The sequence below is a fragment of the Lolium perenne genome, chromosome 6, assembly GCF_019359855.2.
Source record: "Lolium perenne isolate Kyuss_39 chromosome 6, Kyuss_2.0, whole genome shotgun sequence".
Taxonomy (NCBI): domain Eukaryota; kingdom Viridiplantae; phylum Streptophyta; class Magnoliopsida; order Poales; family Poaceae; genus Lolium; species Lolium perenne.
In genome coordinates this window covers 179,535,351-179,554,373 of record NC_067249.2, presented here as the reverse complement: position 1 = coordinate 179,554,373, position 19,023 = coordinate 179,535,351, and the positions used below count along the sequence as shown (strand labels likewise).

The window sequence follows — 19,023 nt, the reverse complement described above, 5'->3', positions numbered from 1 at the left end:
ACCACCCTATTGTTTAGAGTTAGAAAAGATTATTTTTGGTCGACAGAGAAAATAAAGGAAGAGGATAGGAAGATTCCCCATGTACTAAAAAGAAGAGAAAAAACGAATTTTGTTGAGAATTGCACAAGTATTTGCTCCTTTTGTAAAAAAGGAAATAGACACTCGAGACAAAATTTTTAATTACTTTTGACATTCTGCACTAGTCAAATGATAGAGAAACCAAATAATATAGTTTTTTTCTTAGCTACCACGGGGGTGTGAATGTGGACACAACCTTCTCTTAGTCCTAAGCTAGTGCTATTGCATGGCCCAATATGGAAGATAATGATCTGTGAAGCCTGGTACACCCAAATGCCACACAGAGTGGTAGAAAGGCCGAACGAAAAACAAGGAGAAGCCACAAAACATCTGAGCGAGGGTATAAAACACACACTCTCACGTAACAATGGCTCACACACTTTGATATGTGGCTTCTCCTTGGGTGAGGTCACCGACCATTTCATATTGATCGAACTGACACACAGGCATAACACACACTCTCACGCAACACTGGCTCACATAAATTAATACTTGCGGCACAGGCGATACTATTAATGGTGATTACACACACATCCACGCTCCATGCATATAGCTCCAAACATAAACCAAGAGCTAGCGCCACGCCTCTGCATACGGGCGAGCGCGTGGGCGCGCTTGCGTGCAAACGCACCAAGATTATTAACGAGGCGATCAATCTTAGTAGACTAGTAGTTCACGACAGAGCGGTACATGCCGCCGGGCTTCCAGCCTGCCGGGATGACGTTACTCGCCACGAGGGTCTTGCCGGAGCTGGAGGTGAGGCGGACGGAGAAGGGCGCCTGAAGCTTGGGCCCGGAGTTGTACCTCCACACGGCGCCCCACGACTGATCCATCTTCGACCACCCGCCGCCGCCCTGCATGAGCTCGACGGACGAGAGGTCGCCGTCGCCGGCCTCGTACTCGATGAGCATGGCGAGGTAGTAGTCGTTGGAGCCGCCGTCCACCTTGAAGGCTATGTCCACCCCTTGCCACTTGCACGGCACCCTGCAGAGGTCACAGACAGGACAAAAAAAGGCAAGACGTAGATGAGACACGGTAGCTACTAGCTAGTCGCTACTCCTACGAAAGCGGTAGTCTTTGTTGAATTCTACGTCCGCGTCTGGACAAGAATTCAGGCGTGTACGTTCAAAAATGCTCGTGAAAATGCGGCTAGCTTCCTGGCTTACCGGGCGTACTGGATTTGGAGGCGGCCGGCGGCCCGGAGCTGGTCGGCCTGGCCGGGCTTCGCCATGCCGCCGAACGCCGTCCCGCTCAGGTCGAAGTGGACAGACTCCTCGAGGCACGGCCCGCCGGGGCACTCGTCCGTGAGGACGACGGTCACCGGGCTGGATGAGCAGGACTGGTGACCCGTGCATTTCACCTGGTAGCAAGCGCCGCAGCCTTTTCCTCCCTCGTAGATGGACGGGCCGCCCGCCGCGATCATGGACGAGAACGGCGGCAGGTCCACGGCGTCCTGGTACCCGCACGCGCCACCTACATAACGTACACAAGCTTTAGCACTTCCAGTTGTATCTGTGCAAAGATGTGCATGTTCTGGCATGACCACTGGAAGTACTTGTATGAGATCTTGTGCGACCGTGTCTTACCGTCGCTCCCGGCGCCGGTCGGGCCACCGTACCACGTAGCGCCGCCGTCGGACCAGCTGGAGAGCTTGCGGTGGAACTCGGCGGATGCGCAGGGATGAACGAGGAAGAAGGCCAGGGCCGTGAGCACGGCGAGGGGCGCCCAGATCTTGGCCATGGAAAACGCCATTCCTATCTCTCGGTGACGATCACTACGGTACAAGGAAGAGGTAACTGGAGTAGCGCGATGGTGTGTCGCTCTGTGTGCTAAGGGGTGTATTCTTCTCTTCTATTTATAGGCAGCAGATGGGCAGGTGCACCGCTGAGGCGCTGAGATGGCGCAGCAAATTGGATTCTAGCTCATTTATGGGGGTTTTTCTGAAAGAAATACAAAAGACTTCCCTTAGATTATCCCACATGGATGAAAAAAATTAATGTGTCACTATAATTAACGATGAGAAAGATCATAGTACTGTAATAGTAATATCGTAAGTAGATACCGTATCATAGCACATAGATTAGAAAAAAGTAAATGTCAAATAAATCTTGTACAAATATTTGCATGGAGAAACTACAAATTAATAAATACAAAAAGATTATGATGCTAGTACATGATACCATGCATGCAGAGATAGTATCATACACTAGTATCATGCGCAGAATACTCCTATATGGTACTATTGTGACTAGTCTTAACAATTCATAAATAGAGAAGAAGAGGTTTCTAACAAGGTTTTAGCCTTAGAGCATCCCAACCGTGTTTTCCAAACCTGCGCGTCTACGGGTTGGCGCTTTTGGGGGGCGCCTTTGCCCAACGACGTCCCTCAAACTGGGTTTAAAAGAACTTAAAATTTAGCAATATCCAATGGAAACAACCGATTTTATTGGAAATTCGTTAAATTTATAACTTTGAATGAAATATATTGAAATTTAAACACATAAACTAATCGCGGCATGGGATGGCATGCCAGAACTTCTCCATGTCGGGTCCCTCCTCTACCGCATCCGCCTCCTCGGTGGTTGTGCTGCCGCTTGGCCGTCGCGGCTCCTGCTCCCGCCGGCTGCGCTAGTCCCTTCGTCGGCCGTGATGTCGACGAACTCGCCAGACTCGATGGCTTTGGCATCATTGCTAACGAGAAGAGCGGCGCGCCCCACACGTGGCGGTCGTTCATCGAGGTGACCAGGTCTTGAAGAAGCCGAGGCGTTGCACATCACCGCCACCTCCCGCGTGTACTCCTCCTCGTGCGAAAGTGGAAACATCAATGACGGGATGCGTCATGCCACGATATGGGGGAATCAGCGTCGCCATAATGAGGCAAATCGGCCGCTCAAGTCTTTATTAGTTTTGACCAGTCGGTGTGCCGCTGACAGGGATGGCCTAGATGCCGCATTCCAATGTGGCACTACTCTTGTCCGGCACGCCCAGGTTGTCCCCTATGGGTTGGAAGGCCTCGAGACACCGGACCAAATACTGGGCCATGCCGGATGCAAAACTTGTTTGGGGGCTAGCCACAACGCTGGTACTTTGTCTGGCGTGCCGCCAAAAAGCTATGGATGCCACTTTGAATAACACGGATGTGGATGATCTTTCAACCAAACCGAGGACAAACAACGAGAGTATAGTTGGCCACATTGGTAGTAAGCTTCCAAGTATTGGAGTCCGGGACATCCTCGCGGAGGTTTGGTAAGTCCGTTCACTGGCTTTATCAAAAACAGATCTTGACACTGAATGATCGATCAGAAATGTAGGTGTCTCTGTTTGATCGTGATATACCCGGCTACTACACACTTGACATGATAGGCAGTAAAACCTAGTACTCCCTCTGTCGGATATTAGATGACACCATTTTGTCTAAATTCATATTTACCTATACACTAACATAATCTACAACTATAGATACATAAGTATCTAGATAAATCTTTTATAAACAGAGGAAGTATTATACTCCCTTCAGCGGTACTAGGGCGGTCAGCTAAACTGTTCTCTGAACTAGATCTTCTACAAAGACAATCTCCGCTAGGGCAGGACGGATGTGTCAATCAAAGCTCAGAATAGTGACAGTTGCCGTTATTTCGGTTAGAGACGAGACGACCCTAGTTACGAGGCTAGTTGTTGCTGAACCCCACGGCCCATCCATTTCAGACTCCACGAATCCCGATCGGTCAACTGTTGTCACGACTTGCGAGACGTAGTTTCGGATTGATATCAGATTCTCAAACCATCTCTGCACCGTCGATCCCTTCCATCTAGCCGTAATTTTGGGCCCGTTTACCGGTTCCTCGCCTTGACTTCTTTACCCAAAAGGCTCCGGCCTCCTGACCTCCTCACCGGCTTAACCGCTCCCAAAACGTGCACTGGGCTTGAGATGACATGCGACGAACTGGCTTGTGTCACTCAGCTCGCGGTTGCATATACGGCCGACTTGCACAAGCCATGCCAAATTAGCATTTCATACTAGTGACTAGTTCAGATGGTGTTTTCTACAGTAGAATCTATGTTAGAAAGCAAACCCAGCCCCAAGCTAAGATTCTGAATTAACCCATCTCCATGTTATGGCCGGTACTCTCTGGTGGAGATTAAGTGAATAAGAGCATATCCAGTCACGTCCCCCAAAGTAATTTGGGGCACACCGGACCAAAAAACGGTTTCAGGCGCATCCCCAAAGCCCATTTTTGTCCGGCGCGCCCCGATACGGTGTCCGGCGCCACGAGCCCGTCCCCGTCCCACAGGGGACGCACCGGGCACGCCGGACACAACGAAAAGCGACGCGGGCCTGACGCGTCAGCGGCTCGTAAGCTAAAACCCCGTCGCCTACCTTTGGTCAAGCGACGTTAATGGCGTCCCTGTTTTCCCAGGCGACGTAGGGACACGTCTCGTCGTGCATGGCCACGTGGCCGTCCGCGCCGGCGTTATTGCATGCAACCACCCGCTGCCGCCGCTGTACATTAAGACGCCCTGCAATTTTCGTCCCCCAGTTTCTCACCGCTCCCAAACCTTCGCCTCGCCGCTGCCTCCCCCCTCCCAGATCTTCTCCTCGCCGCTCCAAAAATGTCGGGCTAGTCCTCCCGCAAGATCGCCGCGGCGAACGGCTTCGGCCGCGGCAGCCTAACCGTGGTGGAGGCGTGGGCGCTGTACCACGCCCGATATCCAGTCGCGCCGGACATGCGGCTGCCAAGCAGCGGCGGCTGGAAGATGGCCGTGAACGGCATTGGCGTGCCGTCGCCGCCGAAGCTGGGCACGGACCAATGGAGGGACGACATCAAGGCCCGGCGGGCTCAACTCAGCGCCGAGGAGCGGTTGGATCCGACGTGGGCGGCCAACAACAACGACGACTGGTGGAAGACGTACTTCAAGGCGAAGTACGACGTCTGCACAGCAACGACGGGCGCGTCAGCGGGCCCAACAGCTGGAACAAGGACGGCCGCGCCCTGTTCTAGGGTGTTCCGGGGCGCACCCTCGAGAACGTCATCCGCGGCATCCGCAACGGCGCTCCAAGGTTGGAGACGCCATCGTCATCGCCACCGTCTTTTCGAGAAGGACCACCGCAATGGCAGCCGAGGAGGACGTCGTACTCGTCCTCCTCAAACTCTTCTTCCTCAGGACCGGCCCGATCGACGCCGTCCTCGTCGTACCACTCGGCGCCCTACAGCGTCCCCAAACGCGAGGTGAAGGAGGAGCTGGCGACGCCCGTCAACACGAGGCGTGGCGGCAGCGGCAGCCGGCGGCAGCAAGAGAAGCGCGGCGGCGCCCTCCTCATCCTGAAGCCGGAGGTGAAAGAGGAGCCGGAGGAAGCCAGCAGCGACGACCCCGAGGACTGCCCAGGGCTGCGGGCGGCGTTCTTGGCGTCGCTCAACGACAAGGACGCCTGGAGGTGCGACGTCGAGACGGCGATTGCCATGTCCATCGGCGACTCCGGCAAGCCGCTCGTGGACCTCACCGACGACGGCGAGGCAGGACCAAGCGACTTGGTGAAGGACGAGCCCGTCCACGAGCGCGTCAAGCAGGAGGTCGTCACCGACGACATGTACAACTTCCAGCAGTACTACGACGTCTCCGGCCGCCGCAAGTACTTCTAGATTAGATTTAGTTTAAATTTAGTCAAATTTCGTTTGAATCTATGTAAGTTTGGACGAATCTAATCGAATCTCGCTTAAGTTTAAAATTTCCGAAATTTTGTTTGGGACGCGACTGGGGAGCGACGTCCCTCAAACGCAGCATGAACGAAACACGTCCCCCAAACGCTCAATCTGGCGCGTTTTGGGCGACGATTTGGAGATGCACCTGGAGATGCTCTAACTGGTGGCATAGTAACGGGCTGGAAATTCAGCAAACGTCTCAGCCACCTCTTAGGTTTCATCTATGTTGCAGAATTAGGACACTTCGGTCGTCACTCGTCAGCTGATGCAAGCATTCTGCTGAGATTTCAGTGTACAAATATAGTTGTGACTTGTGAGCCTGTCATCGTTCTACTGAGATTCCAGTGTGCGCAACTGCAAATATAGTTGTGAGCCTGCCATCATTCTCCAAGCAATAGCAGTGAACATCACGGTGCTTGCTCTAATCTGGACAATCAAACAACAAGAGCAACTAATGATGCTTCTAGACATTATCGGATTGGAAAATGGCCAAAACCGCGTTAGAACTCTGAAAAACCTAAGAGCTGAAAAGGACGGCACAAATATGTCCCGCTGATCAAGTGTCATCCTACTACTAAGTTCCAATTGCATCAGTGAATCACAAAAGTTCTCGTCGGGAAGGGGTGGTAGATCCGCCCTTAATCATTTGCAACCACATGCATGGTTCATTTCTTAGTGCTACAAAAAGGTGATCTCTAAAATAATACAACCACGGTTTCACTGAAACTTGAATATCACAAAGAGACCAAAATAAGTACGTCCGTATAATATTTCCCTTTATAGATAAAAGTCTTCCCCTTGTTCCATGTATCACGCAACCAAAGACACAACGTCCCCGTGAAATGATAGATACAGAAACTAATGAAAGAAAACAACATGCAGCAAGAATGTGTGCGTGGAGTCTGCTGCGGCAAACTAGGGGCGCGTTTCGTTACCTGGGCTGATTTCCTGCATGACTGTGCCAGCAAGATGGAAGCACTTGGGCGTTCAGAACGGTCCATAGGTAGAATGCGTCACTCGTTTGGTAGCCTGTGCAGAATTTTTTGCCCAGTCTGTTTGGTTTCATACGAGCCTAGTAATAGCCTCACCATTTATCCACATGGTGACATTACCTCTCACCTCCTCACCTATCACAAAGCCTCACGTCGCCGTTCACAAGATTCGGCACGTCGGCGATCACAAAGGTAGACACCACCATGGCACCACCGATCACGCCGGTCAAAACCGTCACCACGTCGCCGACCACGAAGACGAAGAGCACCATGACACCGTCGGTCACGCCGGTCAGAAGCAAGGACACGTCACCGACCACGAAGATGAAGACCACCATAGCACCGTCCTTCACGCCGGTCACAAGCATCACCATGTCACCGACCACGAAGACGAACACCACCAGGACACGGCCGGTCACGCCAGCCACAAGCATGTGCACGTCGCCGACCACGAAGACGAAGAGCACCACGACACCATCGGTGACGCCGGTCAGAAGCATGGGCACGTCGCTGACCACGAAGATGAAGACCACCATAGCACCGTCGTTCACGCCAGTCCCAAGCATCACTATGTCGCCGACCACGAAGACGAACACCACCAGGACACCGCCGGTCACAAGTATGGGCCTATCACCGACCACGAAGACGAACATCACCATGACACCGTCGGTCACGTCGGTCACAACACGTCGCCGACCACGAAGACGAACACTACCATGACTCCACCACCATGGATTATCACCTCTCACTTCTCACATATCATCACCACGTCGCCGTCCATGAAGATGGTGAGCCAGAAGTTTACCAAAAGTACTCCAAACCTTAATCACACATACGTACAGATTACAATACTTATGAGTCAATTATCTATCAGTCGTATGTATACCGAAAAAAAACCTGTCAACATGAAAGTCATGCGGAATGGTGAGGTGAACCTACTCCTGAAAGGAAATCTCAAACGGTTGAGCGTGTGCGATAAATTTGAAAAAATTCTCTTAAAACTTCATATACAAAATTGACGATTTACGAGAGACGAAACTCGAAACCGATTGTGGGAATTGGTTCGTATCATCGACACGCTTCTTTTTCGTGTACATCTTATTTTGATTCAGACTATGTTTGTGTTGATTTGAGAGAGGGTATGTGGAGCGGTGTAAGGGAGAGTGAGCATAAGTAAGAGCTCGTGCAGCCGTTGCATCGCTGGAGCCAAAATGGCGCGAGAACGGGCCTGGCTCTAGAGAAACTGTCGATTCGGGCGTTCCGCCAGATATAGGCAAAAGACTGCTTTGAGAATCGTGCGATGCAACAACGTGGCTTGGCCTAGGCAACCAAACGGACCAAAAATTGCTGGCCCGATGCGAGCCAAGAGGCATGTAGGCCACCAAACGCGCCCTAGAAGTACATTGAATCCCATCCATGTAACTTTCTGGGACACCATCAGACTAATATAGACTCTCGGATTTCATCAAGTTGATCAGAATTGGAAGTCTTTATGGTCTATTTAAGCTCCAAACGAGATGAAAATATTACTCAGGCGAATGGCACATGATTCTCTCCGTGCGTCATCAACTGAAACTAGGGTTGAAAATAAAAGGGAAATTTTTCGTCCGTTTCCGAAGAAAAAGGAAGTGGGGGTCTAAATACGGAAAAGGAAGCGGTATTTGGAGGAAAATAAACGGGAACGGCAAAATCATAAACGGAAATGGAAAAGAAAACGAGGGAGCCCTTTCCGACGGAAAGGGAAATGGCAGAGGAAATTCCGAAAAAATAAATACGAAAAGATTCCGGAAATATAACCTAGAGAGACCCATGCATATAGTAAGCCTATATTTACACATGAAACTGGGCTTGACCAGGTATCAAGTCCACTAATTACTCTAACCCCTAATCACTTTGTATAATTGTGGGTGCATGCAGCTGTTAAACTATGTGTGTTACTTTATGTTGAATTGCCGCTTGTCGAAGTTAAGATATATCTTATCTTATTGTATTTTTTATTTATGTGTGTCTTTCGGTCTACGAATCAAGGTATTATGATGTATTGTGTTGTGACAAATATCCGTTTACGTAATGTATCCGCTACGTATTCGTTTTGTATTCATATCCGATGATTTCCGTTTTCATATTCATTTTTGGGGTTTCTGATTCCATTTTCTATTCCGACAAGATAGATGGAACATAGAACGATAAAGCATGTTTCCGTCTTCCGTTTCATTTTCAACCCTAACTGAAACATTGACACATCCTAGACGATGATAGCTGCATTTTCCACGGAAGACAAGAACGTGTGGAACATCTGTTTGTATATTTTTCTGGGGTCACGTAGAGGTAAACAAAAAAATCCACTCGGTGCCCAAAATCTAGCCAAGGCAGAAGGCTAGGAGGATAACCGCAAGAAGCGCATCGAGGTAGTGCAGTCCATAGTTTGTCTGATCCCACAAATTTGTCGACGATGTGCAGATCGTACAACACCTCTGTCGATATCCACATGTACGTGTGGCCCACTTACTTAAACCCTAATCTGGTCAGTGCGAGTCCAACTCGTTGACCCAGTCTTGGTCCAGCTCAGGTTCAACCTGTCCGAATCACTTTTAGTCGGATCACCTGCAACTTAACTTTCCGCTGATTCATAATTTTTGTTCTAGTTAATCTAATATTTGTTACTTTAGTAGTTGTGATAATTCGGTTAATCTAGTGGTTGCTGATCATATTTTGTTCCACTTGCAAATATTATTTGTTCTATGGACACTACAATTTTGTTCCATCTTGGACTAATTATTTACTCCCTAGAATTCATAGTTTTATACATGACCTATTTTTTGTTTCTCTAGTTCCTTATTTTCACTTGCTGCAACACAAAAAGATTGTTATCTAGTTTTATTTATTTATTACATATAAGAAAACATTTCTTGGTTTGGATAACTCGTTGGAAAGGTTTTCATTACATATAAATATGTTGGTTCCAATAAATCGTGTTTTCAATTTTTTTTGTAGTATTGTTGGATGCATGGTCCAGATGCTCCCTTCCATGAGTTTGTATCCGCCCGTGCAGACATCTTGACCAACTTTGGCAATGCGATGGGTTTTGTGATTAAGTTTTTCAGAAGAAGTGTTGTGGCACCTATCCGATGCAATGAGATTGATCTCACCAATGTGCTTACCGGATGCAACTACAAAATTGTCCATGAAATATCCGGGCCTACCCCTATCGGATAAAAAGCTAAAAAAGTATCCACTTTCGACATCTTGAAGACAAAGCGATGGCGCGTCTTGTTCCATGGAATGGGACTTCAACATGACAAGTAGAAAGGCCCTTGTTAAATCGGACCTCACCTTGCAAGCTATCTACCCCCTCTAGCCTTTATGGCCCGATGGAACCCCTTCAATCCATCCAAAAAACTATTAGGATCGTCTTTTGGGCGAGCACGGACAAAGACTCCGGCAGGAAGTGCAATGTGAATTGGACGGAGGTGTGCCACCCAACATCCTCTGGAGACCTAGGAACCCTCAACTTGGACAAATTCGGGGGAGGGGGGCTTGGATTCAATGGACGGGTATGGATAAACCTTGGGTTGGCTTGGAAAATCCTTGCAATGAGGACGACATAGAATGTTCTACTCTTTGACCAAGGTGACCCTAGGAAACGGTAACATAGCGTGCTTTTGGAATGCCCCTTGGGCGGATGGTTTCGGACCCAAATGTATTTCTCCTTCTATCTATGACCTATCCAAGAGGAAGACTTGGTGTGTCCGAAGAGCTACCACCAACAACGCTTGGCTCCTTCAAATTAACAACTCGATGGATCTTTCGGTTAACAATCTGCAAGAATTCACTAAACTTTGGCACTATACCTTGCAGCTCTACCCTGAGGAAACCCCTGACTCTATCATTGGAACCTCACATCCAAGGAGGCTTACTCGTGCTCTTCCACCCATTTGGTGCAATTCACCTAAACTATTGGTTCTCCCATGGACTTTGTGGTTTGGAAGAACTGGGGCTCCCCCTAAGTTCAATCTTTTCTCGAGGTTAATCATTCAAAATCGTGTTTGGGCAGTGGATCGCTTAGAGCGACGTGGGTGGCCAAATTGTAGACTTTGCCCTTTATGTAGGCACAAATAAGAGACGGCTTCTCATCTTCTCATCAAGTGTCACTGCTCCCTTTGTATTTGGCGCATGATAAATATCGGCTCATCCTTATCTTTGACACTTCAGTGCCTTAGAGGATGTTCTACCTTGGTGGACCAATCTTGTCGTCAGGCATGGCAGGAGGGGCAAGGCCATGGCCTCTCTTATTATGCTTGTTTCATGGAAGTTTCGGAACGAAAGGAATGCTGTAACTTTCAAGAATGTGATCGAGCACCTTGCCTACCATCATCGTCGCCAAAATCAAGTTTGAAGCTCGAAATTGGGTGTTTGAGTGGTCGATGCTCTAATTTGGATACTTCGCATTTCAACTTCTCATTATTTAATGATTTAAGGCAAGTCTTTAACCTTTCTTTCAAAAAAAAAGTGTTGCATTAAAGAATCAGTTGGTTTCTAGGTAGACTAGGTTCAACAAACATCTAGTGTGATGTCCCCTAAAACGGCGTACGTACCGCTACGTGCCAAGGCTCACCCACCGATCAAGGAAATACGACGTGCAACTCCATTGCTCGTATCATCAGATGATCCTTGAATACTGTGATCGATACGTACATGAGCGATGTTGGAGATAGAGCAAGTCGGCCGATGCTTTTGCGATGCGCCGCGGAAGGGGCGCCGCACTTCTAGAACAAGGATATATAGACAACACACGGATGACAAGTGTTGGTGGCTGGTACGTAAGTTTCAGAACTGGAGAACATAGACACGTCATGTATCTTAATTTGCAAGTAATATGAACTCTACAGTAAATAGTAAGTTAGCATGGCGCTGGATTTTTCATTCATATCTGGAGATGTGTTCTGAATACGCACTGAAAGCATTGCCCATGTGTTGATTATCAAATGTTCCAGAATATTTTATATCTTTCTTTAACTCCATTAAAAAATACAGACAGTAATTATTTCAGTAGTAATTTTACAACCGTATGATGATTTTTCGCCGGTAATTTCGCAGCTGTGTTCGGCAGGCGACGACGACAATTCTTCGATCCAAATCTTCAGCCTTAATATTAATTTTTCTCCATTAATTTCCTAGTAACAGTGATTTATTTTCAAAAAAATCCTATGCAAACATTTAACTCCAACAATAATTATCCGATGGTAACTATCCAATATTAATTCTACAACGGGCATAACTTTTCGACAATTTTCAGCGGTGCTTGGCAGTCTTCAACCGTAATTCATAGACGCAAAGCTTCAGCAAGAACATTAATTTTCCACCGATAATTACTCAGCAGCAATTTTTCAGCAGCGCGTAATTCGCTAGTAGTAATTATCCACTAGTAGTTCTACCAACGTACGTGATTTTCCGCCAGTAATTTTGCAGTTGTATACGGCACGCTACGATGGTAATTTTTCTATCCAAACCTTCAACTTCTATATTAATTTTTTGCCGTTAATTTCCTAGCAGTACGCGGACGAGTGACGATCTGCGATTTCCCTTTTTTGCCAAAAATTTCCCAGCACAAATATTTAACTCCAACAACAATTACCTGGTGGTAATTATGCACTAGTAATTCTCCAACAGTGTGTAATTTTTTGATGATAATCTTCCAACAGTGCTCGACACGCTTCAACGATAATTCTTTGACGCAAACATTTAGGCTGGACACTAGCTTTCCACCGGTAATTGTTCATTAGCAATTTTTCAGCAACGTGCAATTTGCCAGCGATAATTTCTCAGCAGCAACCCCGTACCTTGTTGATCAGTAATTTCGTATTTGTATTTTTTCCAGTAATTTTCCAATACAAATATTTAACTACAACGGGTGCGGCGCCGTGTGTCAACCTTCCTAGTTGACTCAAACTTCAAATGAAATGTTCACTATTAGCCCAATTCGCCACTCTTTGTACTACAAATAGAAACCGACTGCATAAAAAACTACCCGCTCGTAAAATATTTGGATACGAATAATTTTTTTGCTAGAAAGGGATCGAGCATGAAGTTCTCTTATCAAAATTTATAGGTTGTTTTTGAGTTTCATAAAGTAAAATTATTTTCAGGTTTTCTGTTTGCGGAGCACTGTATATTGAATTGGTACAAAACTAGGTTAAAAAATGTTCAGTTGGGTAGTAGCTTTGATTGAGACTGAAGAGTAGACATAAATATTTTTGAAATGCAAGGGTTGGAATGTGTAATTAATTGTGTAGTTATACATGCTGAAGTCCAATATTTCACAACTTTTTTGTTGTATTTTTATTGTTAATGTGCTCATTTGGATAGTTGCACATAATAAAATACATATATTTTATGCATATCGTTACATGCATATTTAGAAGCCAAAACTTTTAAATATTATATTGTGGAACTCTAGATTTAATAATGTGAATGTGATTTTTCATTCATATTTTGGTTTGATGAGTGTAGCCTATATGCTCTCGTCATCATAAAATTTTAAAATTATTATTATTAGTATGGAGTAAGTAATTTGTTGGGTCAAGAAAGAAAATGTGTATGTGATTAATATTATTTGCCACAGAGATTTTTAGTTTGGACTATACACACTCGACCAACTTAAGGTATTATCCCCGATGTCACTAGGACGCTAACATGTTATTAGACAATGTGGAACCCGGTCGCACCATAATGTACGACTATGTGTGATCTTTTTTTTCCGGCAATATAGTTTTGTAGTCGATATAGTGTTCCTATTTTATGTTACATAGGCATGGTTAGCATTGCATCAAGTGGTACACCTACATTAGGGCAAGATCCAAAATATTTAAAACTATGCAATAATTATAGTGATTTATGTCATCTAGTGTATTTAAGTAATTACACTTTGAATGACATTGAACCCTAAATTTTGGTAATTATGCAATTTTGATGTTGGCTCCTTCTTAATATATGTGTAAGATCCGCTACTTCTCGCTGAAATTGAGGGAACAATGAGCGATTTTGAAAGTTTACACTTGCTGAAATTGTATCTTGGAAATAGGGATATTGTCATACTATTTTGTGAATTAATTGATTTTTTTAATTCTCAAGAGACTGGGAGTGTTTTTGAATTTTTCTTCAAGTTCGCAGAATTGTAGGAGTTTTCTTAAGTTTTCATGCAACTGAGGCAGGAGTGGATAAAAAAAGGTCGAGCTGATGTAACCCCATGACCTCCTATGGTGAGATTTTAATATTTCAGCGGCACTATATTTTTTTTGTTACATAGAAAATTTTTAAAAGCTTTTGTGGTGATATCTTTTTAACTTCCTTCTCCTTATATTTTTAATTTCTTCATAATTTTCTCTTCTTTTTCATTATGTAGTTTTACCTGAAAGAAATGTAGAACTACTTGATGGAGAAAAGTAAAGCCAATGTGCTTTACTTTTTTTTTGTGTGTGGCTATATGTATGTATGTTCCCTTTGATTTCACCATGTGATGGTTACACTTTTTTTTGAAATGTTCAACAACTTTATCAATATAAGTGCAACCAATTGTTCTATATGTGCTTCTCAATTATTTTGTCTGGTTATTTACTGGTTGCACTTTTGGCCACATGCGCGTTTTTTTCGATTGCAACCACCCCATTGAGAAAAATCCAACCATAGTTCTATATGTATTCCTCCATCTATTGTTTAGTTACTTATGTAGGTTGCATTTTTATCCGTAGTTGTGCTTTTTTATTAGAAGTATGTGCAACTATCTCATCCATAAAAGGGAAACCAAGTGTTCTATATGTATAATCCAAAACAAGGTTGTCTAGTTATTTATAGAGGTTGTGTTTTTTCTCTAGAAAGCGTCAATTCGAGGCGTCAGCAAAACACCACCATTTGTTCCTAAAAAAAAGTCCCTTAGCACCCCGGGACGGGAAAGATGGATAGCTCTACGCAGACAGTAGTAGCACCGGCTCTACGAAGTTCTAATCGAATCTTTCAGTTGGCTATGTGCAACTATCTCTCATCCATAAAAGGGCAGCCAAGTGTTCTATATGTATTTTTCAGAAAAAAATGTCTAACTTTTTATACGCTGCCCTTTTCGGTGATTTCTGTTTTTTTTTTTTTTGAAACGGAGGCAAAAGCTTTGCCTCGTCCATTAATTAAGTAGAAGGTGTCCGGTTTTTAGGAGAAAACCGGGCAAAAACCTATAAAGACAGGGCCAAGCCCACACCCACCCACACGACGCCGCGAAGGCACACCGAGCCACCCTGGCTACCCACACAAGCTACACAAACGCGAAGCTCGAGTTGGCCTATGCCAAACAGATGGCTCCCCAAGAAAATGCCGGTAGCTCCGATTCTGACGACGAGCCGCGGAGAGGAGATGCACAAGACCTGCGCCGAAAAGGACCTTCACCGTCGAACCGTCCCTCGAAGGTCATCGTACACCACCCAAAGGCAGTAAGATATGATAGGAGTACCAGCTTCGATGATAAAAGTTCCAAGTGGATGTTTTGTCTCAGTTGTTTGCCTTCCTTGGATCCTGAAGATGTCGTCCCTTCCTTCCTTAGTTGGTTTGTAAATATGAAATAATTGCCCGTCACGGTGCGTGATGCTCCTGTGCACCTTATGTGGATCCTGTTTCTACCGTTCCTTTGTGTTTGCTGTGTGTGAAGGCCTTTTTGTTCACCATGTCATAAATTGTTTGCTAACTTATCTAGCTATCTTTAGCCCGGAGTACACTGCTGAAGAAACAGATTGTTGTAAGTTCCTAGTTTAGTACTAGTGTCTATCTATAAACCTACTTTAACTTTGGTTGTTGAATCAGTGTTATTAAACCTTTTGTTCCATCTCTCGGGTAGTTTTTCTATAAAGAAAAGGTATGATTTGTGTCCTCTGGTACATGGTGAGAAAATTGTTCGATGTTTCACCCTACTTTGTGAATGTTGGCTGATAGTTTTTTTCGTAAAGCAACCACACATTTCATTAATACAAAATCAATTTACATGAACAAATGTGAAAATTAAATGATGGACCAGGAAAATCATTGTATACTAGGCCTTCCAACTTTTTAAGAGGATTACCTTGAAGATTTACGATATAGTTAGGAAGACCTATCAAATGCCACATTTTAGTCACGGAACATGCGAGTTTGACGTATCCCATTTGATATCTCCGTATCCGAGAATCCACATATTCTACCCTGCATTTTTGGGAAAAATCGATAAATAGATAAGAATTCCTTCCTTTACCGCTAAATGAATAGGAATCGGGTTAATAAAACCGGAACAATTTCCGCCTTCATCTCGAACTAAGCTAATCCTCGGAAATATTAGGTTTCATCGTTACAGAAAATCCTTTACCTGTGTGTTACCATCCATTATGGAGCCATAGTCGTCTTTGGCGTTGAGATGAAGAACCCTAAGGATATGTTTGATACATGGCTTAGGGTGAGAAGGTCCCATTCAGATGTTGGACGTAGAATATCACTACAGTTCCCATGTAAACTTTGCGGACGGAATCCTAAAGGATAGAAAAATATATAATCATCCATAGGGATTCACTCGCTGAAGCCAACGCCCACTGACAAACTCCAACACCACCTAGACACACGTTGAAAGAGACGTCAAGCATCCACCATCACCAGATCTAAAGAAATACCATCGCTAAACAGGCTTGGTGAGTCAGTGTACAGGCCAACCGCAAGCATCGAAACCTAGAAATCGATCACTGGTCCAATTTGACTACCTCTACGGGGTCACGGGACATGCAAGTTTGATGTATCCCAGTTGATATCTTCGTATCCGAAGACAAATGTCAATGTGGCACATTGATCAGGGGACGTCTCATGCCAAAATCCGCTGCGTCGGGGTATAATAGCAGATTCACCACCACGGCATCACCAAACCAATAACTTCGCTCCAGCTTATCCACCTCTCGTCCCGGCGCCGCAGTGGATGAACCAGAGCCTAATTAATTAACTGGTGTATAGAGACTAGGGAGCCTCCTGAGTCGTAGCAATAGTTGACCGATGTGGATTACGGGAGTCTGAAATGGACGGGGCGTGGAGCAGTCTCGGGTTCGGCTACAACTAGCGGCCTCTCGTAGGGTCGTGTCGTCCCTCTCTTAACTGAAATAGCGGCGACTGTCGTATGTGTACTAGAGGCTGATAATCAGCTGCTGATTATCAGAAAAAAAAAGTTTAACTGACCGGCCTAGCACTGCTGAAGTACGTGTTTTGGATTTGTTCCTCGCAGTTTAACTGCGGAAATCCCCGAGACACGCAAGAATTCAATCGCGGCGCGTATCTCTAATTCGCAAAGCGGTGCAACATGCCATCTGCCGCACTGCCGTCTGTAAATAGAAGAGAAGATTACACTACCTAGCACACACCACCCTCTACTTCAGTCTCTTCTTCCTTGTACTCTAGTGATCCTCACTGAGAGAGAGTGAGAGAGAGGCATGACGTTTTCCATGGCCAAGATCTCAGCGTCCTTCGCCATGCTCACGGCTCTGGCCTTCCTCGTTCATCCCTGCGCATCCGCCGAGTTCCACCGCAAGCTCTCCAGCTGGTCCGACGGCGGCGCCACCTGGTACGGTGGCCCGACCGGCGCTGGGACCGACGGTAAGACACGGTCGCACGAGATCTCATATACTTCTTTCTAGTACTAGTCATGGTAGAACATGCACATTCTTGCACAGATACAGCTGCAAGTACTAAGGCCAGTACGTTATATATGTCCTGTGTATCTGTGACTTCACGCAGGTGGCGCGTGCGGGTACCAGGACGCCGTCGACCTGCCGCCCTTCTCCTCCATGATCGCGGCGGGGAGCCCGTCCATCTACGAGGGAGGGAAAGGCTGCGGATCTTGTTACGAGGTTCGTTCCCTCCATCATGGATACAACAGCCAACAGGTCCTAGTTTCAAGGTCACTCCGTTATTTGCTCGATCAGCTTAATTACAACCACGTAAACGTCGCAGGTGAAATGCTCGGGTCACGAGTCGTGCTCCTCCAGCCCGGTGACCGTCGTCCTCACCGACCTGTGCCCCGGCGGGCCGTGCCTTGAAGAGTCTGTCCACTTCGACCTAAGCGGGACGGCGTTCGGCGGCATGGCGAAGCCCGGCCAGGCCGACAAGCTCCGATCCGCCGGTCGCCTCCAAATTCAGTACACTCGGTAAGCTAGCTAACCGTCTAATTCACGTGCATTTTTCAACGAACGCAGACGTATCGTAGGGCAAGCTTGTCTGGACGCTCGTAAAAGAACGGTAGCTACTAGCTAGGCAGCTAAAGTACCTCACACGGACACACGTTATGCGTACTGCTTTCTGGATCGACCGACTAGCGACTAACTGCCGTGTGTCTAATCTACGTCTTGCCTTTTGTCCTGCCCTGCAGAGTCCCATGCAAGTGGCAGGGGGTGGACATAGCCTTCAAGGTGGACACCGGCTCCAACGACTACTACCTGGCCATGCTCGTCGAGTACGAGTCCGGCGACGGCGACCTGTCGTCCGTCGAGCTCATGCAGGGCGGCGGCGGCGGGTGGTCTAAGATGGATCAGTCGTGGGGCGCCGTGTGGAGGTACAACTCCGGGCCCAAGCTGCAGCCACCCTTCTCCGTCCGCCTCACCTCCAGCTCCGGCAAGACCCTCGTCGCCAGCAACGTCATCCCGGCAGGCTGGAAGCCCGGCGGCATGTACCGCTCCGTCGTGAACTACTGAGACGCATGGATCGTCTAGTCGGTTAATAAACATATGGTGCGTTCGCACGCAAGCCCGCCCGCCCCCCGCGCGCGCCCGTATGCAGAGGCGTGGCGCAGTGGCACTAGCTTTTGGTTTATGTTTGGAGCTATATGTATGGGCGTGTGTATATCTGTGTGTAATCACCATTAATAGTAGTATGTCGCTTGTGCCGCAAGTGCTTGCTTGTGCTTCTGTGTAGTATACTCACGGCATGCATCTACTTTGCCAAATAAAAGACACAGTTTCTTTCGGGCCCTCCCAAACCTTCATCGATCCATGCTGAAGCCAGCTCAGAAACTCCCACGCGTCATGCACACCTCCCGCTCACTGCACTCCCATACCTTTTTACAGAAGAAGAAACAAATCTAGGTCGGGAAGGAGATCATCTATGGAGTATCGATCCATTGAGTGATTCATCAGCCAAACCAAGTAAAAGGAGGAGACGGGAAATTACCTTACATGCTGGATCCAATCCACGAACAATTGCTTGCATAGCCTCCT

General features: G+C 46.6%; 2 protein-coding genes across 2 annotated transcripts; one reads left to right on the top strand and one right to left on the bottom strand.

Moving 5' to 3' along the window:
• Positions 1-550: 550 nt before the first annotated feature.
• Positions 551-1,892, bottom strand: LOC127306795 (expansin-B15). Its single transcript, XM_051337501.1, has 3 exons — positions 1,665-1,892; positions 1,245-1,551; positions 551-1,062 (listed from the first exon to the last, which is right to left on the bottom strand). The coding sequence occupies exons 1-3, from the start codon at positions 1,828-1,830 to the stop codon at positions 744-746; spliced, it is 792 nt and encodes a 263-aa protein (XP_051193461.1). The 5' UTR covers positions 1,831-1,892; the 3' UTR covers positions 551-743.
• A 15,305-nt stretch (positions 1,893-17,197) lies between these two features.
• Positions 17,198-18,681, top strand: LOC127306796 (putative expansin-B14). Its single transcript, XM_051337502.2, has 4 exons — positions 17,198-17,407; positions 17,549-17,661; positions 17,765-17,958; positions 18,180-18,681. Exons 1-4 carry the CDS (start codon positions 17,245-17,247, stop codon positions 18,499-18,501), a joined length of 792 nt encoding a protein of 263 aa, XP_051193462.1. The 5' UTR covers positions 17,198-17,244; the 3' UTR covers positions 18,502-18,681.
• The last annotated feature ends 342 nt before the right edge of the window (positions 18,682-19,023 follow it).

Bases quoted from the DNA above. Each gene is read 5' to 3' on its own strand.
- LOC127306795 (XM_051337501.1), bottom strand. From the start codon at position 1,830: ATGGCGTTTTCCATGGCCAAGATCTGGGCGCCCCTCGCCGTGCTCACG. The intron at 1,552-1,664 runs GTAAGACACGGT...TACGTTATGTAG, and splicing joins GACCGGCGCCGGGAGCGACG to GTGGCGCGTGCGGGTACCAG. The intron at 1,063-1,244 runs GTAAGCCAGGAA...TGACCTCTGCAG, and splicing joins CTCCAAATCCAGTACGCCCG to GGTGCCGTGCAAGTGGCAAG.
- LOC127306796 (XM_051337502.2), top strand. From the start codon at position 17,245: ATGACGTTTTCCATGGCCAAGATCTCAGCGTCCTTCGCCATGCTCACG. The intron at 17,408-17,548 runs GTAAGACACGGT...GACTTCACGCAG, and splicing joins GACCGGCGCTGGGACCGACG to GTGGCGCGTGCGGGTACCAG. The intron at 17,662-17,764 runs GTTCGTTCCCTC...TAAACGTCGCAG, and splicing joins GCTGCGGATCTTGTTACGAG to GTGAAATGCTCGGGTCACGA.